The sequence below is a fragment of the Zosterops lateralis genome (genome assembly GCF_965231275.1).
Source record: "Zosterops lateralis genome assembly, chromosome: 15".
NCBI lineage: Eukaryota > Metazoa > Chordata > Aves > Passeriformes > Zosteropidae > Zosterops > Zosterops lateralis.
This window is the reverse complement of record NC_139775.1, coordinates 951,660-976,031: the sequence shown is the minus strand read 5'-3', so window position 1 is coordinate 976,031 and position 24,372 is coordinate 951,660. Positions and strand designations below refer to the sequence as shown.

General features: G+C 63.0%; 1 protein-coding gene across 1 annotated transcript; it reads left to right on the top strand.

Annotated features, from left to right (window-relative positions):
- Positions 1 to 1,833: 1,833 nt before the first annotated feature.
- MYO15A (myosin XVA) lies at positions 1,834 to 23,658 on the top strand (the record flags this gene model as incomplete). Its single annotated transcript, XM_083872288.1, has 63 exons — positions 1,834 to 4,767; positions 5,527 to 5,609; positions 5,812 to 5,875; positions 5,983 to 6,092; positions 6,288 to 6,362; positions 6,558 to 6,648; positions 7,101 to 7,225; positions 7,725 to 7,788; positions 7,873 to 7,986; positions 8,179 to 8,340; positions 8,441 to 8,554; positions 8,650 to 8,708; positions 8,937 to 9,060; positions 9,143 to 9,238; positions 9,331 to 9,462; positions 9,730 to 9,855; positions 10,027 to 10,104; positions 10,495 to 10,649; positions 10,773 to 10,818; positions 10,953 to 11,077; positions 11,321 to 11,438; positions 11,518 to 11,693; positions 11,762 to 11,846; positions 12,132 to 12,185; positions 12,349 to 12,430; positions 12,516 to 12,646; positions 13,511 to 13,606; positions 13,697 to 13,932; positions 14,428 to 14,606; positions 14,719 to 14,791; positions 14,947 to 15,138; positions 15,293 to 15,387; positions 15,475 to 15,563; positions 15,643 to 15,763; positions 15,899 to 15,960; positions 16,092 to 16,155; positions 16,240 to 16,378; positions 16,581 to 16,671; positions 16,755 to 16,848; positions 17,037 to 17,158; positions 17,252 to 17,311; positions 17,505 to 17,580; positions 17,908 to 18,023; positions 18,099 to 18,217; positions 18,300 to 18,441; positions 18,666 to 18,777; positions 18,929 to 19,003; positions 19,379 to 19,584; positions 19,684 to 19,817; positions 19,896 to 19,950; positions 20,055 to 20,127; positions 20,336 to 20,409; positions 20,493 to 20,575; positions 20,733 to 20,863; positions 21,004 to 21,098; positions 21,530 to 21,607; positions 21,849 to 21,945; positions 22,027 to 22,187; positions 22,290 to 22,423; positions 22,508 to 22,641; positions 23,001 to 23,134; positions 23,325 to 23,465; positions 23,557 to 23,658. The coding sequence occupies 63 exons, from the start codon at positions 1,834 to 1,836 to the stop codon at positions 23,656 to 23,658; spliced, it is 9,708 nt and encodes a 3,235-aa protein (XP_083728414.1).
- Positions 23,659 to 24,372: the final 714 nt, after the last annotated feature.

The following is a 24,372-nucleotide window of genomic DNA, read 5'->3' as shown; positions in this document are numbered from 1 at the left end:
GGAGACCAATGGGTTCAGTCCAGCAGCTGCTGCTGGTTCCTTGGTTCTGCCAGCTGCTGCACAGCTGGAGGCTTCTGTCTCCCCAAACTCATCCCCTGTAAAGTGGTGCAGAGGGTGCTGCCCCTGCCCACACCAGCCCCACTGCTGCCTGCAGGTGATCCATGTGGGACAGCGAGTTCCCACTCCTGCTGCTTAAACTTTGATGAGCTGCAGTCGCAGGAATCCAGGCCTGGCATTAACATTTGATATGGTCACCCCGCGCCTGGGCACGTGTGTGCACAGACACGCTGCTGGCCCTGCCGCGGGTCACACGTGTGGCACATGGAGCCCCTCCTGCCAGCCGTGTGTGGGCACGTGTGGCCCCCAGCACGCACCTGACACCTGGAATGGCACGAGGAGTGCCCCTGCGCGCTCTGGGCTCCTCAGTGCTTCCCGGCGGGGCTGTGGAATTTGGTCTGGTGTTGGATCCCTCCCTTCCACTGCTCCCCTCGGGTGTGTTCCCTCTGCTGCCTTGGGCTCTGCAGAATTGTCACCTCTCTCTTGGTGCCGCCGCTTGGCTTCACAGATCCCTGGGCTCCATTCGTCTCCGTGGTGACTGCAGGAAGAGGCTGATTCCTCAGGGTGGGGCAGAGGAAGCTCCGAGGCCTGGGGAGGTGGCAGCATCCCTTTTTGGGGTAACGGTGCTGCCACTACAGCGTCCCCTTGGAGGGATGCTCCCAGCAGCAAGGGGCCCTTCCCCGCTCCTTCGGAAAAGTCTCGGGGCTGGCGTGGTGCATCCCTTACATTATTCATGCCGCCGCAAGCCTGGCGGTTGGGTTACAGCCGCATCCGAGCCACCGGCACCGCGCTGCCGACTCGCGGGGTGTGCGGGAGGCAGGAGCAGCTCCGCCGGGCTGCCCCGGGGCCGGCTCCCACCGCCCCAGCGCCATGCCAAGCGGGCGGCCACCGGCGCCCGAGGGAGCCACGCACGGGCATGCGCCTCGCCAAAGCCGGGCACAGGTAAATACCCAGCCGGGGCAGGCGGTGGGGGCCGGAGCCGGCAGCAGGCGCCTGCCGGCACAGGGCATCCTCTCCCAGGGCCCCGCTGGGGCCGGAGCATGAGCGCCCGCCGCTGCCAGGATGGCCGGCAAGAAGGGAGAGCCCAAAGGGAAGGCGGGCAAAGGGAAAGGGAAGGATGGCAAGAAGGGCAAGAAGGAGGATCCCAACGAGTCAGAGGATGCCTCAGATGCGGAGCTGCTGAAGGCAGAGGAGAGCGAGGAGACGGAGGTGGTGGAGGAGGAAAAGGAAGAAAAGGAGCAAAAAGAGGAAAAGGAGGTGGAAAAGGAGGAAAAGGAGAAAGATGAGGAAGAGGTGGCTGCAGAGGAGCCCAAGAAGGGGAAGGGGAAGGAGAAGAAGGGGCTGCCCAAGGCAGGAGTGGCAATGAAACTGGGCCGTGGGAAGAAGGCTCAGCAGGAGACAGAGGAAGAGGAGGGCGAGAGCAACGCTACAACAGCCAAGAAGAACGTGAAGGGCACCTCCAAACTGGTGATGGGGCTGACAACTGACAAGAAGAAGAAAGGGGCCAAGGGTGCAGAGGCCAAGGGCCAGCCAAAAGAACCTGTGGAAGACAGCCCAGCCGAGGAGGAGGCCGCAGCACCTCCGAAGGCCAAGGCAAAGCGGAGCCTCCGCAGCACCTCGAAGCTCTTCCTGGGCTTCAAGAACCTGGGGCTGCGTCGGCCCAAGAAGGGGCAGTTCAAGAACACATCCCGCTTCTTCTGGGGCCTGCACAAGCACAGCACCAAGAAGAGGAAGAAGAAGAAGAACAAAGCAGTGCTCAAGTCCACCTCCAACCTGATGATGCGCTTCAAGCAGGTGGGCAAGAAGAGGAAAGAGGAGGCCAAGAAGGAGCCCCCATTGAAGCCATCCTTCCTGCTGCTGCGGCGGGGCGGGCAGGACCCCGAGGACGGCACGTCGCTCTTCCGCCGGCGCCCGGAAAGGAAATTCAAGCCCCGGGCACAGGTGCTGAGCAAGGCGGCCGCCGCCACAGGCTGGCTGGCCAGGAAGGTGCTCTCCCGGCGCGGGCGGCTGGTGGGAGGCAGCCGGGCAACCGACACTGCCTGGCTGTCCCGTATTGGTGCCAAGAAGCTGCCGTTCCCCGCGGAAGACGAGATCCTCAGGCACCGGGCCAACATGAAGCGGATCCCTGGCGGTGCAGGGCTGGCTGGCACTCCGCGGCAGGGCAGCATGGCGAGGCGGCTGTCCCGGCGGGGCTCCCAGCGCACGGCAGAGCCACCGGGGCCCCGTTACAGCTTGGCCAAGGAGGAGGACAGGGCCTACAGCCACCGGAGAGGATATGGTAAGGAGGATGGAGCCTATGGCTCCCGCCGTGGCTATGGCAAGAAGGAAGATGGAGCCTACAGGCCCTGGAGCAGTCAACCCAAGGAGGAAGATGGAGGGTATGGGCCCCACCATGGTTATGCCGAGGAGGATGGAGCCTACGACCCGTGGCACAGCTACAGTGAGGAGGAGGATGGAGCCTATGGCCCCCGGCACAACTACTCCGAGGAGGAGGAAGGCTACATGCAGAGCCCAGCCTACCCAGCAGGGTACGGCTTTGAGGATGCGGTGCCGACACCCTACTCTGACTACCCTGGCTATGAGACAGAGGAGGAGTATGACTACCACGGGGGATTTTGGGAGGACGGTGACCAGCCAGGGCACCCCTATGGCTACTCAGAGCTCGAGGATGAGGCACCGTTTGGTGGTGGGTCTCCCCTCAGCCTCTATGACCCTTACAGCAGCGACCCGGAGTATGGTGAGGAGGCAGCAGGGTCCTTCGGCTACAGGGGGGACCCCTACGAGGACTTTGGGGAGCCCTTTGCTGGGGGGTACCCTGGGGGCGAGTACCCTGAGCATCGCATCCAGTACAGCGAGGGCGGGTGGGCACCACATGCCCAATCCTGCAACCCCTATGCCCTGGGCCTGGAGGAGATCGCTGAGGGTGAGGAGCCCGAGGACTGGGAAGAAGAAGAGGAAGAGGAGCAGGAGTATCCCTTTTCCATCCTGAGCGCCTCCTCGCTCCGGGGCATGCGGGAGACGCTCTCCTCCAAGCTCTCCCTCAACAGGAAATTCAGGCTCTTCCCCCGACCCCAGGTCAAGCTTTTCGGCAGGGACCGCCTGGACGTCCCCCTCCCGCCGTCCCCCCACCTGCCCGCCGCCCGTGACGAGGACGACTACGACGAGTACGAGCCGCCGCCGCCTCCGGCAGCCCCCGGTCCTGCGGCATCCCCGGGACGCCGGGTTTCGGCAGCGCGGGCATGCGGGAGCCCTCTGGGGCAATTCCTCCAGCGATCCCTCTCGATTCCTTCCAGCCGGCAGCCGCGAGGTGCTGGAGGATTTCGGTCCCGCACCCCCCAGCCCTCCTACAGGCGCTCCAGCCGCAGGCTGGCGGGGATGGAGAGCGCCGGTTTGGGGGGCCGGAACCCTTCCCCACCGGCGGGGCCCTGGGGGCAGGTCCCTCCCCGGGAGCCGGGGGCTGCGCGCTGGCCGTCGCTCCGTAACCCCTTCGCCAACCCCGGGCGCTCCCCGTCGCCGCCGCCCGTCCGTCCGCGCCCCGGCAGCACGCGGGGCGAAGGGCCCTGGCGATCCCCCTCCCTCGGTGCCAGCCTCCGGCGCTTCGGCCCCGAGCCCCCCGCCCCGCCACCGGCCGCCCCCCGCTCACCGGGACCGGGGGGGAGGCGCCCGGAGGGGCCCGCGGCGGGGAGACCGCTGTCATCGCGCCGGAGCAGCCCCCCCGGGCTGCCGCTCCCCCAGGCCTGGCCCCGGCTTCCCGAGCCCCCCACCAAGGCGGTGAAGCCGCTGCAGAGGAGCCCCTTCCTCGCACCATCGTCCCGCCCCGGCAGCCGCCGCCTCGGCCCCTCCTGGGATGAGGAGCTGCCCCTCTGGCAGGGTGCCCCGCGGGGTCCCGCCGGGGTGCCCCCCCCGCCCAGCCCCGCTCCCAGCACTCCCAAAAGTTTCATCCAGCGCATCGGGCAGCCCCTCGCCGGGATGGCCCCGCACTCCCCCCCACCGAGGCCGTCTGCTGAAGCGGGGGGCCGCAGCCTCTCCAAAGGGCGCTCCGTGGCGCAGTCCCTGGCTTCGCTGCTCGTAAAGAGCATAGCCCCCACCAAAGGTCCCTCCTCCTCACCACCCACCCGCCATCCCTCCACTCGCTCGCCCTCCTTGCCCCGGCGCCCATCCCGGCGGGACGGGAGCACCCGCAGGTCTCCGAGCCCACCTTCGGGGCGCCGGGGCTGGGCCGACGCCGGGCGCCCCGTCCCCCCTTCCAACCCACGCGGCAACCGGAGCCCCTCACCGCCCCGTCGTGCGGTTTTCCCACCACCCCACGGGCGAGCCCCCGGCTCTCCGGCCGTCCCCCGCCACGGCGCTCGTCCCCCGGGGCCGGCGGAGCCCATCGAGGTTGACGGGGCGGTCGGGGAGGAGGGCGCGGGGCGCTACGCGGTGGTGACGCCGCAGGTGCAGAGGTTGGGCTCCTTCCGGCGCGCATCCCGCATGTACAAGCAGCACTGGTCCACGCAGCACGTCGTGCGGGTGCGGGAGATGCCCGACACCTGGACAACCGAGCAGGGCCGCCCCCAGCAGCCCACCCAGCGCGCCCGACGGTGGGCGGGCCAGTGGGGGGCCGACATCGCCCGATACCTGTGTCAGCGCCCGCCGGCGGGCGGCTGGCGGGACAGGCACCCCTGGGCAGAGGGGTACCTGGGCACCAAGCAGCCCTGGCGCAGCAAGGTAACCCCCGCGAGAGCCCCCTCGGGGGGATGGAGCCGGGGGCGAGCTGGCGGGACCCGCGACAGGGTGGCGAGTCGAGGTGCCTGGTGGCTCTCCCGGGCACGAAGGCGTCGGTGCAGAGGGGTTTGCAGGGTGGGAGATAAATGGCTGTGGGTGGTCTGGGTGCTGGCGGGGTCCTCCCGTGGGGAGCAGGCTAGAAGAGGGGATCATCACCTGTTGTGTGTCCCCCCACGAGCGGCCCCCTCGAGGGACACTTGATTCTGGCGTATGGAAATGCAGAGACCCGATCCGGCGGGGACAGGCGCAGGTGGCACGGTGACCCGGGAGGGTGTCCGCTTTCCTGCCCACCGCCTGGCGGGGCGCCAGCGCGGCCTCCCAGGTGACACCTGTCCTGCGTCACCCCTGCACGTGGCCAGGGGGAGCAGCCTCAGCCCCCTTCCATCACCTCCACTGAGGGTGATGCCCACGGTGAGCAGGACCGGGATTCTCAGGACCAGGTTTTCCTGGGAACAGCCCTCAGGTGGCCTTGGCGGCCTCATGTTTGTGTGTTCCAGCACTGCTGCTCTCACCTGACCCCAGTGCTTTGCTGGCAGACTGGTTTTGGGGCTGTGGGGTGTTTTCTTGGGGTTCCTGCCATTGCTGACTGCGTGTGCCCTGGTTTGGGGTCACAGATGGTGTTCTGGGGTGCTGGTGGCAACTGGGTGGGGTATCTGAGGTGTTGGCACATCCCTGCCATGATGGGATGGTTGCTCCATGCAGATGCAGTCACTGTGCAGCCTGCCCATCGTACGGTACCAGGAGCCACAGGAGGAGGACGGGCTGGAGGACATGACCCAGCTGGAGTGAGTGTCCCTGTCACCTACACCATGACTCAGTGCTGTGGGGGACAGTGAGGCTGCTGCCCCCACCCTGTTTTCCCACCCCACCTCATCCCAACATGGGCTCTGCTTCAGCCTGCCAAGCCTGGAGAGGCTGAGGACTGGGGACAGTAGACACTCCCCTGTCCCTCTGTCACCCCCTAATTCAGCCTCTGCTCCATGCCAGGGACCTGCAGGAGGCTGCAGTGCTGAGCAACATCCGGACGCGGTTTGAGCGCCAGCTCATCTACGTAAGCTTAGGGGGACACAGCATCCCCCAAAGGCTGTAGGTGTGGGATCTCTGGGGAGTCATCACCCTCAGAGGGCTCGCAGCCCCACACTTCTGTCTTTCTGGCAGACCTACATCGGCAGCATCCTGGTGTCAGTGAACCCGTACCGGCTCTACAACATCTACGGGAAGGAGCAGGTGCTGCAGTATGAAGGCAGAGCCCTGGGTGAAAACCCACCGTGAGTACCAGGCTGTCCCCAAATGCCCTCTGGGGACAGGGTCACTCCCACCCTCCATCCCCTACTCTTGGGTCCCTGGAGAACCCTCAGTCACTGAGTGCTGCAGCGGCTGTGTCTGTGCATGGGGTGCTGGTGGCACTTTGGGGGTCCCTGTGCCAGCGTGGCACTGCACCCCCCTGCTTGTCCCCACTCCAGGCACCTCTTTGCCATCGCAAACGTCGCCTACTCCAAAGTGATGGATGCCAAACACAACCAGTGTATCATCATCAGGTGGGACATGGCTGTCCTCATGCACCTCCTCCCCCTGGGCTGCCTCCTAATCAACACTCCTCCTGCTAATTTCTGGGTCTTTGCCACCAGCCTGGCTTGACCCTGGGGATAGGGTGCTGGTTTGGGGAGGTTTGGGGTGAGCATCCCTTGCTTGGCTGGTGACAGCCCCAGCCATGCCCCCACTCTGTGTTTCAGTGGGGAGAGCGGCTCAGGGAAGACTGAAGCCACCAAGCTGATCCTGAGCTACCTGGCAGCCGTCAGCCAGAAACGCAGCACTGCCCCACAGGTGGGGTGCTGCCCTGGGGACATCCCTTAGTCCCCATGTCCCCATCCTCTTCTCCCACCTCCCATCACTCTCTTCCATCCCTCCTCACGGCTCTGTTGCTCTCTCCTTGTCCCAACGCTTCCACCTGGACCATGGCAGATAGAGGTACCGAGGGGACACGTGGGCTGGGGGTGTTCAGGGGGACAGAGAATCGTGGTGGCATCTTGGCCATGGCAGTCCAGCTGCAGGGGAAAGGTGGGAGGGACAGCAGGAAGTCAGTGCATGCACATGGATGGAGTCTTTGTGCTCTCTCACATCCTCATTTAATCTGGTTGTGGTGCACACCTCAGATTTGGGCACTGTGGGTCTGCATGGAGCATGGGGTGGCATTGAGGGTGGCAGGGTGACAGAGGGGGTACCCTAGCCTTGGAGATGTCCTGTGGTGTGTCGAGTGCCCAGGCTGATCCCCCCAGCTCTCCCCATCACCACAACAGATCCTGGAGGCGACCCCTTTGCTGGAATCCTTTGGCAACGCCAAAACCGTGAGGAATGACAATTCCAGCAGGTTTGGGAAATTTGTGGAAATCTTTCTGGAGGAGTAAGTAATGCTGAGTAACACCTGTGTGTGGCCGCTCCCACCCTGTGTCCCCTGTTGTCCCAGGGATGTCCAGCCCAACCCAGGCCCTTGTCCCTTGGCTCTGGGAGGACACATGGGGATGCTTTTGGGACAAACCTGGTGTTGGAAAGGTGATGGCACCTGAAGACAGGTGGCTGTCCCTGGGGTAGGGGCAAGGATGCTGTGACCTGGCTGGCACCTTGACCATTCCCAGTGCCCATCCCTGTCCTCATATCCCATTCCTGTCCTCTCTTGGCCCCACTGATCCCGACACAGGGGTGCCCGATATCACTTCGGGGTGCAGCGCTCGAGCCAGCTGCAGACACCTCTCTCTGCCCACCCATCCCTGGTGGCATCTAGGGAGCAGCACTGACCCCTCATTTTGCTGGGGGGCATTGGGGCATGTGTGGGTGTGTTGGGGGGGCCACAGCCCCTGCCCACACCAAGGTTGCCAGCCAGGTGCCCACTCTTACCCCTGCAGTGGCTTGATCTGCGGTGCCATAACCTCGCAGTACCTGTTGGAGAAGTCCCGCGTGGTATTCCAGGTGTGTGGTGAGGGGTCTTGGGCTCTGCCCCCCACCTCTGCCCCCTCTGCCACCCCCTCCCCAGCTCTGTTCTCTGCTCTCCAGGCCAAGACTGAGCGCAACTACCACATCTTCTACGAGATGCTGGCAGGGCTGCCATCCCAGCAGCGGCAGCGCTACTGCCTGCAGGGTGCCGAGACCTACTACTACCTGAACCAGGTACTGTGTCCCCTCCCCAGACCCCCCCACAGCTCCCCCTTGATTTTTGGGGAGCTGCCCAACCTCAGGGTGCTGGTGGGTACCTGAGTCCTCAGTGTGTGGATGAAGAGGATGCTCAGGGCAGGGTGACCCCCCATGCTGGGTTCTGACCCCACTGAGGTCACTGGGGATGCACTGAGGGGGTTGTTCCAGGGTGGGAACTGTGAGATTCCTGGCAAGGACGACGCTGAGGATTTCCGCCGGCTGCTCAATACCATGGAGGTGCTGAACTTCAGCGTGGATGAGCAGAACAGCATCTTCCGCATCCTCTCCTCCGTCCTCCACCTGGGCAACGTCTACTTTGAGAAATACGAGGTATCTCCACAGTGGGGAGCCAAGCTGTGCTCCTTGGGCACAATTTGGGATGTGGCAAAGGGGAGATCACCACATCCCATGGCATGGCTGTGTCCTGCAGACTGACTGCCAGGAGGTGGCCACAGTGGTGAGTGCCACGGAGATCCGGACGGTGGCTGAGCTGCTGCAGGTCTCCCCTGAGGGGCTGCAGAAAGCCATCACCTTCAAGGTGACGGTGAGTGCAGGGGGGCACAGGCTGGGAGGAGGTCTCTGGCCCCTGGGGACCACGGCTGATGTTGTTGAAACCCCATCATGCCATTTCCCAACCAGGAAACACAGCGGGAGAAGATTTTTACGCCTCTGACTGTGGAAAGCGCTGTGGATGCCAGGTAGAGGGGAGGGGAGCTGCACTGCAGGAGGGTATGGGGGGGGTCTGACCCCCAGGGATGGCATGGGAAGTGAAATGCCAGCTGGGAAAGGGGATGATCAGGTCCCCCAGTATGTATTAGACTCTGTAGTGATTCAAACTGATGCTGTGGTGGGTGCTGGCTGTGGTAGTGGAGTACACTGGTACCATTCCACAGCTCCAGCACTCTGCTCATCTCTCCCCGCTGCAGGGATGCCATTGCCAAGACCCTCTACTCCCTGCTCTTCAGCTGGCTCACAGACCGCATCAACAAGCTGGTGTACCCGCGGCAGGAGGCCCTCTCCATTGCCATCCTGGACATCTATGGCTTCGAGGTGAGCAGGATTCATCCCACCTCCATCCTGGCTCAATCCCAGCTCCATCCTCCCCAGGCTCCATGGATCTTCCTTCTTGCAGGACCTCAACTTCAACAGCTTTGAGCAGCTGTGCATCAACTATGCCAATGAGTATATGCAGTTCTTCTTCAACAGGATTGTGTTCCAGGAGGAGCAGGTGGGGCTGGTGGGCAGTGTTGGGCTCTGGCCCAGTGCTGGGCACTGCTGTGGGGCTTGGGGCACAGGGCTGACCTGGTGCCCACCCTGCAGGAGGAGTATCTCCGGGAGCAGATCGAGTGGAAGGAGATTCCCTTCAGCGACAACCAGCCCTGCATTGACCTCATCTCCCAAAAACCCTATGGCATCCTCCGGATCCTGGATGACCAGAGCTGCTTCCCACAGGTGAGGGGCTTCCCAGGGATGAGATGCAGCCAAGACTGGGAGGTGACTGTGGCTGGGAAATCACTATGGTCCAGGGTTGCTCTCCTGGGCTGTCCTGGACAACCTGGGAAAACCCCCGGGTTCCTCCAGACTGGATAAGCTAAAATAATCATAGAAATATCATGGAATCACAGAATGGTTTGGGTTTGAAAGGACCTTGGACATCACCCAGTTCTAACCTGCTGCTGAATTGCCTGAGCTGTGTGTCACTCCTGTGTCCCCTCCCAGGCCACTGACCATACGTTCCTCCAGAAGTGTCACTACCACCACGGGACAAACCCGCTGTACACGAAGCCGAAGATGCCGCTTCCTGAGTTCACCATCAAGCATTATGCAGGGAAGGTGACCTACCAGGTGTGTGACATTGGGATGTCCAGCAGGGATGTTAAGATGGGTTAAAGAGGAGGTTGATCCTGCACCAAGGAGAGAAATGCATCTCTGGGGGTTTGGCTGGGGTCCTGGAGCTCCCTGCCTCACCCTGTCATCCTGCCAGGCTCCTTACCATAAGGTTTTGCTATTTGCCAGGTTCACAAGTTTTTGGATAAAAACTATGACCAGGTCCGTCAGGATGTGCTGGACCTGTTCATCAGCAGCAGGACCAAGGTAGGGCCCTGCCTGGTGCTGGCTCTGCAGTGACACTGGGCATCAATAGCCCCCTTCCACACCTCCCTTTCCATGTCCCCAAGCATGTCCCCATGGCTGGTGAAGCTCAGGGAGACCAGAAATAGAGGATGCCTCTGGCTCCACCCATGGGATCCTGTGGGCTTTGACCCCTCAAGCATTTGGGAGTCAAACAGGCACATGGGCTGCTCCTGTGCTTTGTATTATCCATATCCACATCCCCATCCCTATCCAGGCAATCCAGCTACAATTAGGGGATGCAGCTTGCTCAGGGCTGGGCAAAAAAGGAGTGGCTGGGGTGCAAAGAGGATGAGGGAGAGCTGCCCCTTTCCAGCCACCTTCCTCCCCTCTAACCTTTCCTGTCTCCCCAAGGTGGTGGCCAACCTCTTCTTTGGCCACGCCCAGGTGATGGCCCGGCAGAGGAGCCTCATCAGGAGGAGCAGCACCAGGACACGGCGGTACAAGGCTCCTACTGTGGCTGCACGGTTCCAGCAGTCGCTCCTAGAGCTGGTGGAGAAGATGGAGAGGTCAGTGGATGGGGTGGGCAGCCAGGCCGCCCACTGGGTCGTTGGCAGCTGGATCTGAGCCCAAGGTGGCTGCGCTGGCTTTGTCCCTTGTTCTCTGTGGCTGACAGGGTCTCTCTGTCACAGGTGCAATCCCTTCTTTGTGCGCTGCATCAAACCCAACAACAAGAAGGTGAGAACTGGGGCTCTCCTGCCTGTGCTGGTGCCTGTTCTACCTGCCCCACTGGCACTGGGAGTGTTGTGGGCACAGGGTAGGTGGGGGTTTGCCCGTGTAGTTGCTAATGCTTCTCCCCATCCCCACCCCAGGAGCCGGGGCTCTTTGAGGCTGACGTGGTCAGGACCCAGCTGCGGTACTCAGGGATCCTGGAGACCATCCGCATCCGCAAGGAGGGCTTCCCCATCCGCATCCCCTTCCTCGTCTTCATCGACAGGTGCCTGGGGGCTGCGGGCTGGGCACCGCTATTCCACTGAGGGGAGACCACAGAGTTTGTGGATGTTTTGGGAGCAGCATTTGGGCTGAGGTTCCCACACAGTGGGAGCTGGGAACCCCTCGTGTTAATACACAGCTCTGGGAGAAGCTGCATCCCCAGGTGCAGTGTTTGTAACCACAGGGAGGGTCTGTGCTGGTGTCCCAGCAGGGTCCTGTGTGGTGACAGTGTCATGGGCTCACCCAGGTATCGCTGCCTCGTTGATATGTGGTCCAATGTCATTCCCAATGGATCCAACTGCGTGGAGATGCTGAGGAGCCTCTGCCCTGTTAACCCCAGCATGTACTACGTCGGTGTCACCAAGGTACTGTCCTGGGACGGGGCTTGGTTCTGGTGATACCCTGAGGAAGGTGGGGAGCTCATGGCCTCACCCCTGCTCCCAGCTCTTCCTGAAGGAGCAGCTGTACCAGGCGCTGGAGAGCAAGCGAGCCCGTGCCCATCACCTGGCTGCGCTCACGCTCCAGCGCTATGCTCGCACCTTCTTCATCAAGCGCCGCTTCCGCTCCCTGCGCCGCAAGATCATCCTCCTGCAGAGCCGGGCACGGGGATACCTGGCCAGGTGGGGGTCCCTGGGGATGGCGGGTGGGCACTGGTGGGTGGCAGAGGGTGACGAGTGCCCTCCTGCAGGCAGCGGTACCGGCGCATGCGGCACACACTCATCAAGTTCAGGTCGCTGGTGCACATCTACGTGAACCGCCGGAGGTACCTCAAGGTGGGTGAAGTGGGGACTGTCACATCCCAGGGGGCGCAGGGGACCTGCTGCCACCTGCTTCATGTTCAGTGGTGGGTCTGGAGAGGGCAGTGGCATCCCCAGACTGTACATCCCCCAATATGCCACCCCGCCACCTCCTCCGTGTCCCATTGGGTATGGGCAGTGCCTTTTCGGGGTGAAAACCCTGCTGATATTGGAGAAGGGTCAATGACAACCCAGGGTGCTGGGATGCCTCAGGGTCTCCCTTCCTCCGGTGGGACTCAGCATGGCTGCTCTGCTTTGCAGAGGAAGGAGGATGCTCGCCGGCGGGCCGAAGAGGAGAAGGAGAGGATGAAGCAGGTAAAGATGTGCTGCAGTGGTGGGAGCACACGTGTGATACATGTGCAGCTCGTGTTGCTGAGCCCTTATCCCTGCCCATCCCTGCGCTCCTGGCCGCGGCACCCGTGAGTGCTGGGGCAGGGACCAGCACGGCAAGTGTTCCATCCCTGTGCTGCGGCGGCAGGAGCTGACGCGGAGGGAGGTGGTGGATGTCACCCACCTGGAGATCCCGGCCGAGCTGATGGGGCTGCTGGAGGCCGCTGCAGGTGAGCGAGGTCCACACCGCCACCGCTCCCAGCCCCTTGTTTCCCCACCCCGACGGCCGTGCCGTAGCTTCCCGCTGTGCCGCAGCCGCTCGGGAGGTGAATGCCGGCTGCGTGGTGCTGGTGCCGCCGCCGACGCTGCAGCCCGACCCCCAGCTCACCCTCCCGCTCGACATCAACGACTACCCCATGGCCAAGTACGTGCGGGGCCACTTCCAGGTAAGGTGCGCGCCGCGGCCCGGCAGCGGGGAGCTTTTCCCGACGGGCAGACAGCTTTTGGGGTGTCCCTGGCACCCCGGTCATGGTGTAGCAGTGAGGTTCAGGGTCCCCGCGGTGGCTCCCCGCACTGTCACACCGGGATCCCACCCTGGGGACACCACGGGTAGCAAGAGAGGCTGGATCCGGGGTGGCTGTGGTGCTGTGGGGAGCTGGCTGCCACCTCCCTCCCTCCCCGTGGGTTCCTGTCGTCTCCAGAGGCCGGGGGGACCCCGCTGAGATTATCGGAGAGAGACCCGCTGAGCCCTCCTGGACGCCCGACGCGGGGCGGATCCGGAACGCTGGGGCGGGAGACCAGGTCGCTTTGCTCCCGGGACCCCGGCCCCACCCACGGCCACTTTGCCCCATTCCTCTTCCTCATCCCTATTTTTGCTCTGTGTTTCCCAGTCCCCGACATCCTGAATGACAGCACCGGGGCTGGATAAGCCTTGCCAGGGTGTTGGCATAGAACCACAGAATAATTTGGGTTGGGAGGGACTTACAGACCATCCAGTTCCACCCTCTGCCATGGGCAGGGGACACCTTCCACTAGACCAGGTTGCTCCAAGTCCTGTCCAACCTGGCCTTGAACGTTTCCAAGGATGGGGCAGCCACAGCTTTTCTGGGCAATGTGTGCCAGTGCTGCCAGCACAGCCTGAGCCCCTCCCTGCCCCACTCCCAAGAGGCTGCTGGCCCCATCCTTCACCCCAGCCCTTTGGCAGCCTCACAGGCTCCACCCAGCATCAACACCATGCCCAGCACAATGGGGCCAGCCCCTCGTGGCCTGAGGCTGTCCCCAGGTAGCCATGGGTGCGGGTGTCACCACAGGAACCAGCATTTGGGATGCTGACAGCCCCACTGAAAGCCCCCCTCACCCGGCTGGATGAGGATCTGTGCCACGAGGCTCTCAGCCTCTTCCAGCTGGTAGGTGGGATGGCACAAGGGTCCACCACCACAGTGCCCTGCCTGTTCTGTGCCTGGGGTCAGAGGGAGGACCTGGCTGTCCCTGTGCAGATCCTGCGGTTCATGGGGGACCCAGGGCTGGGCGGCCCACAGGAGACCCTCTTCGGCAACTACATCGTGCAGAAGGGGCTGTCAGTGCCTGGGCTGAGGGACGAGCTCCTGGCACAAGCTGCCAACCAGGTCTGGAGGAACACCAATGTCAACAACGAGGAGCGGGGCTGGCTGCTGCTGGCCACCTGCCTCAGCGCCTTCCCCCCATCCGCTGCCTTCGACAAGTACCTGCTCAAGTGAGCTGGGGATGGGCTCTGGGGTGGGCAATGGGGATGGCTGGGACCCTCTGGAATAGACTGGTGCTCATGTCTGGGAACACTGCTGGGGCTTTTCAGGGCTCTCCTGGCACCTGTGGCTGAGGATGCTGCCTAGGCCCCAACCGGTTCCTCTGTGATTGCTTGGGCCAGCCTGGCACACATGGCCAGGTCCTGTTGGGAATGCTCTGAGGTCCCTTCAGGATCCCTCTGGCCAAGCTGACATATGTCAGCTCTTGGTTCCCCAGAGCTAGCCTGGCACATGTGCCCAGGAATACTGGCCAAGTCCCACTAGAGATGCTCTGAGATCCGTCCAAGATGCCTTGGGCCAGCCTGGCACGTGTGCCCGGGATGCTGCCGAGATCCCTCCAGGGATGCTGCCTAGATCCTTCCAGGGATGCTCTTAATCCCTCTGTGATCCTCTGTCCCAACCTGGCACACCTGATCCTGCCCATGTCCCTTCTCCCTTCCCCACAGGTTCGTGTCTGACTACGCCTTTGCTGGCTACAAGCCAGTGTGCCAGCGCAAGCTGATGCAGGCCATGGCCCACTCCCAGCTGGGCACCGCGGCCGCCCGCACCTTCCCCCCCTCACTGCTGGAGTGGACAGCAAACAGGCAGCAGGCCAGCATGGCCCTTGACCTGCACTGCTTCAACGGTGTGTGCAGCACGGTACAGGGGCATGGAGCTGGGCAGGGTCAGTCCCAGGGTGACCATCCTCACGAGCAGGAGAGACTGGTGGCCCCTGCTCATCACCTGTCCCTCCCCAGGTGACCAGTTCTCCTGCCCCATCCACTCCTGGAGCACAGGCGAGGGTCTGGCAGGGGATGTCTTGAAGTACAGGTAGGTGCTGGCTTGGCACCCATCCACCCAGCAGGTCACGGTGTCACCTGGGGCTGTGTTTGGTATCCCCCGGATCTGGGAGCCTGAATGCCCAGCTCATGGGCAGGGTGTCCCTGTGGAGCCTGTGCCCATCCCCATTGTCTGGCTGTTGGCAGAGGGCTGGCAGAGGGCTGGCGTGGCTGGACCGTGGCTATGAAGGCTGGTGCCCAGTGGGCTGAACTGGCTGGACATGACTATGTCCTGGACCTTGTCTCTGACCTCGAGCTGCTACGGGGCTTCCCCAGACAGAAATCCTGCTTCCTCATTGCATGGGACGGGACCGAGAGCCACAGCAGGGACAGCCGGCCGTAGGTACCCGGGCAGGGATGGGTGCCCCATGTGGGGCTGGTGGGGGGAACCCTGGCACCGAGCTGGATGAGTGCTGGTAGGGGTGGGTGGGCTCCTGAGGGAAAACCTGGCCCCCAGTGGGTGCTCGATGAGTGCCATCCTCCCTCTCTGCAGGGTGCTAGGACATGGATTTGATTTGGATGAAGTGCCTCCTCCCCCACCTGTGAAAGCCCCCACACTGCCCTCCTTAGAGGCGTATCACCCCCATGGTAGGGCATTGTTCCCCCCAACTCCTGTCCACCAGAGTTGTGACAAAGCCCTGCCATGCCCGTGGTTCATGCCTTGTCCCCTCACAGATGGGGAATTTGGGGAGCCACGCAGCCAGAGGGGTCTGGACCGGTACCTGGACAGCCTCTTTGACCCCGTGCTCTCCTACGGCAATGGGGTGAGAGTGGTGTTCCCCTGCCTGAGACATTTTGGGGTGCTGGTGGCCTGGTCACTGTACCCTGACACCTGTCCCCCAGGAGCTGGAGAAGCCATCCATCCTCTCGCAGAGGCTGAAGGGAGGAGGTGGTGTGGGAGGGGGGAGCAGTGACACTGATGCCAGCCAGAGCAAACCTCCTGTGGCTGTGGAGCAGCCAAGGGGTGAGCACCTCGAGCACTTCCACACCCCCACCCAGTTCCCTGCCTCAGTTTCCCTGTCTGTTCCTCTGGTGTGGGGGACATCCCTGCACCCAGAGCCCCACAGCTCTGACTGAGCTCTCCTCTTTGCTGTCACAGGCACAGAGCCAGACCCGTCCCCACAGCAGCGGGCAGATGTCAACCAGCCACCCGGACCCTCGGTCAGTGCAACGGGGCCGGGAGGGGTCGAGCCCCCTGACGCAGAGAAGTCTTCAGGGCACCTCTCTGGGGCAGCTCCTGGGGATGGGAGCAGCTGGAGGTGCAGGTGTTGATAGCACTGTGTCCCTTGCAGGGCAGAGCAGCAGAAGGGACGCCAGCCCATGTCCCCCAGCCCCGCCCCTACTCACAGAAAGCCGGTAAGGGGTCCTGGTGTAATGGGATGGCCACGGGGGCTCGTGGCACTGAGCCAGGGCCCCTGAGCCTTGTGCTTGGCCCCGCAGCAGCCGTGGGCCGGCGGTGGCCGGGAGAGCCAGTACGGCATTCCCGGCTCAACTCGGAGCACTTCCCGCGGCCCACCCACGACATCCGCAACATCATCCGGCAGTGCCAGCCAGCCCCGCGCAGCTCCCAGCCCCACAGGTACACACCTGGGTCCCCAGCCGAGCCTCGGGCTTCTCCTGCCTGGGGGAGCATGGTGCTGGTCCTGATACTGGGGTGTAGGGGATGATGGGGTGTAGGGAATGACGGGGTGCAGCGAGTGATGGGGCTGCAGGTGGTGTCAGGTACAGGGAATGCTGGGGTGCAGCTGATGCTGGGGTGATGTGGGATGCTGTCTCGGCAGCAAGCTCTTTGGGAAGAAGCTGGACCCCCATGAGGAAGCCATGCAGATCCTGAAGGAGCAGCTCTCAGCAGCCCGGGTGCCATCAGCTGTGGTAGGGATGTTGCCGCCCCTGTGTCCCCCTGACCAGGCCAGGCGTGTCACTGGCACTGACCACAGCCCCTCTGTGCCTGGCAGGGGCCCAAGGAAGTGGTGGCTGCGGTGAAGCCGGTGCCAAGTGCCAGGTACCAGCTGCGAGCACCTGGACGTCCTGCAGCCACACGGCCCCCAGGTATTGCTGGGCAGAGCTGTGGCATTGGGGGGGCCACGGTGGAGCGAGGCACTATGCCCTCCCAGTGGCGCAGCTGATGCCTGGTGGGATAACTGCTGTGTCCGGCTCAGTCAGAGAGCCGCTCCCTGTGCCTCAGTTTCCCCCTGTGGTTCCCCCCGGGATTGCAAGGCTTTCTGTCTCTTTGCAAGTCTTTGTCTCACGGGAGCTCCCGTCCGAGGCGCAGCAGGTCCAGACTCAGCTGCACCGCAGCTGCAGCGAGGACTTCTACACCTACCATAACGTGCCCTGGAAAATATTCATCCGGAAGGAGGTACAGATTATGGGGACACTTGGGGACAGGTTAATGCCAAGATCCTACCGGGATAAGGGGGTTTACACCAAGCCCTGGTCTCTCTCCTGGAAGGTTTTCTACCCCAAGGACAGCATCAACAACCCACTGCTGCTCGATCTCATCTTCCGGCAGGTGAGGCACCGAGCTGGCCCCGCAGCCCCCCGGGGTCCCCTGGAGATGGGGTATTCCCCAGTGGGGTGATGATTTACTCATCCCACTGTGGCCATCCTGCCTTCCCCTGCTCAGCTCCCATGGAGGAGCTGGGGCTGGGGGGGCTTTTTGATCCTCCCCACACAACCCCACTGCTCCTCACCCCCTTTCCCAGATCTTCAACGATGTGCTGTCTGACACCTGCATCCGGATCAGCCAGGAGGAGCGGCTCCGCTTGAAATCCCTCTTTGGTAACTCTGTGTCCTGCTGCTCCCTGCCTGGGGGCTCATACCTTGTGCCTGTCCTCATCTCCTGGGTATCTCCAAGCCAGGACTGCCTCTGCTTAACCCTCGGTAGTTTTGCCTCCAAAAGCAACGACCCCCCTGCCCTGTAATTTAGTGCTCCACAACATCACAAGTTGTGTCAGGTCTCAGCCAGCTGCTTGGGGGACATATGTCTGTCTTTGCAACACAGTCCTGCCAGGCATGGGAAGGGCATGAGCTTCCCTGCTTTCGCTAGGAACTCTGTCCACATCCTCTCCAGGCAGGAGGTGCTCAGGTATTTCCCCCTCCCCACAGCGGAAAACAAGCTGGACTCCTTCAGCCCTGTGGCCACCGAGAATGTCAAGAGGGAGATCATTGCCGCAGCCCGGGATGGCTGTGAGGTGTATTTCTCCCGCCTCTTCCCTGCCACGGTGAGGGTCCAGCTGAGGGGCAGGTCAGCATGGGGGTCACCATGCCCCTGGCTGAGGTGCTGTCCTGGCCCACAGGGCAGCGTGGGGACGGGTGTGCAGATCCTGGCCGTGTCCCACACTGGCATCAAGCTGCTGCGGATGGTGAAGGGCACCAATGTCTCTGGGGAGCAGCTGCGGGTGCTGCGGGCCTACAGGTAGGGGTGGCCAGGGTGGGGTGGGTACTGTGGGTGCCACAGATGCCACAGGTTGCTTCAGCTTCCCCTCGCCCTGCCCCAGCTACCCCGACGTGCTGTTTGTGACCACGCCATCCAGGAACATGCTGGAGTTCAACCTGCGCAGTGAGAAGCTCATCCTCTTCTCCCCCAAAGCCCCCCAGGTCAAGGTCATGGTCGATCACTTCATCACAGAGCTCAGGAAGGTGGGGGGTGCCCTGGGGCCAGGGTGGGTTTGTCCTGGGGGTTAGACCCTGCTCGTGTGCCTGTGTTTAGGGAGCTGGGGTGGGCAGGGGAGGACACCCTGCAAATGGGATCATGGCTGGATTTGAGGGAATAGTCCTGAGGTTGTGGGTGCATGAAGTCTCTGTGCTGGGTGGGGTGTGGGTGTCCCTATGTGCATGGACTGTGCCAGACCCCCTGTGCTTAGGACTCCCAGTATGTGGTGGCTGTGAGGAACTACAGCCCAGAAGACGGGTGCCAGCTCAGCTTCCACAAAGGGGACATCATCCACCTGCAGTCACTGGAGCACCCTGAGAGAGGTGAGGGACCCCCAAAGACCCCCATGCCAAAATGCTTTTGATGGGGGACACAGGGGCAGCAGACTGACGGCTTGCCCTGCCCTGGAGGAGGCTGTGCCTTGCATTCTGTGACACCCCCTGTCCCCCTGGTGTCCCCATGGTGTCCCTGCAGACCATTACTATGGCTGCGTGGTCCGCAAGAAGGTGATGTACCTGGAGGAGCTGAAGACAGGCACCCAGGATTTTGGTGGGTACCACACTGTCCCTGTGTGTGTCCCTGGTGTGCCCTGACCTGTGTCCCCTCCTGGTCTGGGGCACGGAGCAGGGTCCTGCCTCTGTCACCCCTCAGCAGGATGGTTTGGGGTCTCTTTGGCACTGACCTGATGCAGGGAGATGCTCCCCTGCAGGTCCCACCTTGGTGCCACCCATGTCCCTCAGGTGACAGGCTTTGGGGCTCCTGGTCTGCACCTTTCCCTTGAGTGATGCCAAACCGCAGCTGCTTCTACGGCCAGATCCCTGAAAAGGGCTGGGGGTGCAGAGGCAGGAGGGAGCAGGCAGAGAATTTTAGGGGTGCCCCCATGGCTGCCAGCCTGGGGCCATCCCCACTATCTGTCTGGCACAGGGTGGAAGTTTGGGGCCATCCATGGCAGGTCAGGGCTCTTCCCTGCTGAGTACGTCCAGCCCGTGGCGGCGCCCGACTTTGTCCATTTGCCTGCGGAGAGGAAAGAGGAGCCCAGGGACAAGCAGGGCAGAGTGGTGGCTTCAGCAGCTGTGGCCGTGGCTGTGGCCTCCACTGCTGCTGCCCAGGAGCTGGACAGGAAAACTGAGGTGGGCCCTGGCCTGGGGCTGTGCCCGGTGCTGGCTGTGCCCTGTGCTGGCTGTCCCCTGGTGCTGGCTGTGCCCAGTGCCCACTGCCCTGCTCCACAGGTGTCCCCAGCCAGTGCCACCTTTGTGGAGGGTCCAGAAGGGGATGATGTGAAGCAGCTCTGGGATGTCACTGGGGCCTGTCCCATGCTGGCCTTTGCCCAGCGGCATTTCCGTGCAGCACGACGTCGGACCACGTGAGTGTCCAGCGGTGGGACAGGGACGTGCCATGGTGGGGACACCTGTGCCCACCTGCTCTCTTGTCCTTCTGCCAGGGATTCCCGTGGGATGAAGGTGCCAAGTGTGCTGGAGATGCTGACGTTCACCAAGGTATGGGGAAGTGGAGTCCTGGGGTGCCCTTGTCCTGCTGCCACCTGCAGGTCCCTTTGAGGCCCCAGCAGGGTCCCAGAGCTGGCCCTCTCCTCCCACTCCAGATTCCTATTCAGGAGTCACTCATTGAATTTGTGGATGATGGCCTCAACAAACTGGCTGCTGAGGCTTTCCAAGGTAGGCAGGGGCATGAGTGTCCTGTTCCCCTGTCCCTCAGCCGTCCCCAGCCCTGTCCTTGGAGGAGCATGGAGCTGGACTGGGATGGGCAGAGGGGGTGTCCTAGGGGAGTTTAGTTCTGGTCCCACTGCTCCATGTGCCCAGGATGTGCCCACCCTGGGGAAGGGACATGCTGAGCTGTGTCATCATGTGGCTTTGTTGTCCTCAGCTGTGATGAAGTTCATGGGTGACCACCCCCTGCGGGGGCAGACAGAGCTGGATGCTGTCTGCATCATCCTCAAGGTAAATCCATCACTGGGGCGGTGAGTCCTGGGAGTGGCCTGGGTAGGGGTGGCAGAGAGGTGGCAGCTGTGCCTGTCCCTCAGCTGTGTGCAGAGCAGGAGGTCCTGAGGGATGAGGTATACTGCCAGATCATCAAGCAGATCACCAACAACACCAGCTCCAAGCCGTGAGTCCCTACACCCATGTGGGACTGCAGAGGATGGCACTGGGACACTTGTATCCCTGGGGGACCTCATCCTTGCAGAGGGCTATGCTGCTCCCCAAGGTGATGGGTGCCACTGTGGTCACCCTGCTTAGGGGGTGAGCCCTGGCTGTTCCCACAGGGACAGCTGCCAGAGGGGTTGGAGGCTGCTCTACATCCTCGCTGCCTACTACAAGTGCTCTGAGGTGCTCCAGCCCTTCCTCCTGGCCTTCCTGCAGGATGCTAGCAGGCATCCGGAGCTGCCTTTCCACGGTAGGGGCTGTGCACACCCCAGGGTGCTGGGTGTAGGGTGGGAAAGGACACCCCAGGTGTCACAGAGCTCAGGAGGAGCTCTAACAGAGCCAGTGTGGCAACTCAGCCCCATCCTTCATCCCAGTACCTGTTCCTGCCAGGCATCGCCAAAGCCTGTGAGCAGAACCTGAGGAAAACCCTGCAGTTTGGCGGCCGCTGCCTCTTCCCCAGCAGCATGGAGCTCAAGGCTATGGTGGTGAGGCCAAGGGCCCGTGGGTGCCCAAGGAGTGGAACAGGGCTGGTGTCAGCTTGAGATCCCCCCCTAGAAGTTCTGGGTACCCACATAGGGTCAGTTCCCCCTGTGGGCTTGGGATGTCCCTCAGACACCACCCTGGAACTGAGATGATCCTTTTGGAGGATCTTCCCAAGAGAGCACAGCCCTTCTTAGGCTCTGCTCTTCACCATTTGGGGGGTACCCTGAGCCTTCAAGGGTCCCCAGTGGGGATGGAGCTCTGTGGACATGGAGTGGCGGGGTGGGGGTATGATGGTTCAGCATGACAGGAAAGGCAAGAGACAGGATGATCCCAATGGGATGGTTCCTTAGGGATAGCTGCAGGATTTGGGGTTTCCTGTGGGTTCTTGCTGTGTGAAGGGCCCCCCTGTACCCCAATGTGTCCCCCCATGCAGGCTGGACGCAGCGCCAAGCGCCAGCTCTTCCTCCTGCCCGGCGGCATCGAGAGGCACCTCAAGATCAGGACGTGCTCGGTGAGCCAGAGGGGACAGCAGGCTCAGTGCACCCCAAGATCATGGTGACACCTCAGTTGTGGGCACCCAGAGGGTGCGGATGTGGGGGGGCTGCACCCTTTGGCTGTCCCTGCTGTGGGACTTTATCTTCTGGGAAAAGTGGATCATCATTGGGATGAGCCTCAATGCTCAGGACAAGTTGGTGGCCCAGAGCACAACAGGGGGATGTGGCAATGTCACAGCCATCTGTCCCTGTGCCCAGGTGGCTCTGGATGTGATTGAGGAGCTGTGCTGTGAGATGGGGCTGCAGAATCCAGAGGCTTTGGAGGAATACATCCTCTTTGTGGTGACCGACAGAGGTGAGGACAGATGGGACAGGACAAGACAGGATGGGACAGCCATGCAAGGTGGTGTGGTGGCCTGACTCCTGGGTGTCACAGGGCAGAGCGTGAGGCCACTGACCCGCCGGGAATACGTCCTGGATGTGGCAGCAGAGACGGAGCTCCGGGACACCAGCTACACCTTCTGGTGCCGCCGCGTGGTCTGGAGCCAGCCCCTCAAGTTCGACAACGAGCTCTACGTCACCGTCCACTACAACCAGGTCAGGCCACCCCATTAGCCTCCCCCAGGGCCAGCTCCCTGTCTCCCTCAGAGCGTGCCCGATCCCCAAGCCGTGTCCCTGTGCTCTGTCTTCACCCACCAGGTGCTCCCTGACTACCTCAAGGGGCTGTTCACTGTCCTGCCGCCAGCGAGGCCGGGAGACCAGCACTTCCCTCATGTGGCCAAGCTGGCCGCCCTCCAGCACCGAGCCAAGGACCACCACCACCTCCCCACCGCGTATGGCAGGAGACAGGAGAGGGGGGGAAACACGTGTCCCATAGGATTTGGGACCCACTGACCCTGACCTTGGGCTCCCCACAGGCGGGAGATGCAGGACTACGTCCCTCCGCAGCTCTTCCGCCTGCTGAAGCCCCAGTCCTGGCTGCAGATGGTGACCCAGCACGTGCAGCAAGCCCAGGCACTTAGCGCCCACCAGGCCAGGGCACAGTTCCTGGGTGAGGGGACAGCGATGGGCACGGGGAGGTGACATTCACAGGCAGAGGATGCTGAGAGGGTGCAATGCTAATGAGGACATAGTGCTAATGAGGATGTAATGCTGCTGGAGATGCAGTCCTGCTGGGGATGTGATGCTGCCTGGAGGGTGATGATGATGGGGATGAGATACTGCTAGGACAGCCAGCCCTTGTCCCTGCACAGAGCCTGGGGTGCTGCACATGGAGGGCAGGATGGATTGGCAGGACAGGACAGGCTGCTTCCAGGCCCTACATGGGGACACTCCTTTCCCTTGGCTGCTCCTGGGTGCAGGTCACCTGGGGTGGCAGTGGGCAGTGAGACCCCATCCTCTGCCCTGCAGGGCTGCTGAGTGCCTACCCTATGTTCGGCTCGTCCTTCTTCTACATCCAGAGCTGCAGCAACAACGCCATTGTTTCACCCTGTATCCTGGCTGTCAACCAGAACGGCCTCAACTTCCTCAGCAAGGAGACCCACGTAGGTGTGGGGCCGTGTGGGACATATGGAATCATGGAATGGCTTGGGTTGGAATAAACCTTAAAGCTCATCCAGTTCCACCCCCTTGCCATGGGCAGGGACACCTTCCACTAGACCAGTTTGCTCCAAGCTGGGGTCCCCTTGGAGGGGTTCCCAGGGCGCACTGGCCACCCCCCTGTCCCTCTCCCAGGAACCCATCGCCAAGTTCTCACTGAGTGAGATCCAGTCCACGCGGACGCAGCGGCCCACGGCTGGATCCAGCTATCCCTACGTGGAGATCACACTGGGAGACCTCCTGGCTCAGGGCATCACCCAGCTGCAGCTGGAGCAGGTCGGGGACACTTGGGCACATGGCCATGTGGCCCTGCTGGGGTTCTCACAGCGGTGGCACGGCCACCGACCAACGGTGTGTCCCTATGCAGGGCCTGGAGCTGTGCCGCGTGGTGGCCGCGCACATGGAGAGGCTGCTGGGCGCCCGGGAGAAGAGGCTGACGCTGCCGCCCAGCGAGATCACCCTGCTCTGAGCCCGCCATGGCCTCGGCACCCCGGACCCCTGGCACCGGGGACCGAGGGTGCAGTGACCATGGGGTGTCTCCAGCTTGGCCAGTGGCCGCTGTCCCCCTGTCACCAACCCATTGTTGTTCGGGGGCTTTATACACGCCCGGGAGCCCGGCATGACTCGGTGTCCGTGGTTTTGTGTTGCGCTCGCTGCTGCAGGGGGGGTGCTGCCCCCCGTGTCTGATTCCCCATCAATCACCATGTGTTTCCTATTCCCGTGCCTCAGTTTCCCCATCCCGGTGCCTCAGTTTCCCCCGCCGATCTCCCCGTTCGCTTCCCCATCCCTGAGTTTCCCCGCCCGCCTGTCACGCTCGTCGCGTCCGTTAGGGGGCGCTGGCGCCGCGCGCCCGCCGCCATCTCCGCGCCCCTCCCTCCCTGCCGCCGCCGCGCGCGCGCTCCAACCGCCCAATCAGCCGCCGGTCCGCGGCTCTCGCGGCCGCCCCCCCGGCCAATCAGCGCCGCGCGGGGCGGGGCGGGCCGGGGCGGGGCCGTCGCTCCCGGTTAACGGCGCCGGTGGGTGCGCGCGGGGGGCGGGGCCGGGCCGCGCGCTCAGTCCGTACGTGCGCGAGGGGGGCGGGGCCGGGGGCAGTGGCGGCGCGTGCGCGGCGGGGTGGGGCGTGGGGCGATCCGGGATGTCGGGCCGGCTCCTGGTGACGTAGCGGGAAGGGCCGCGCCAGACC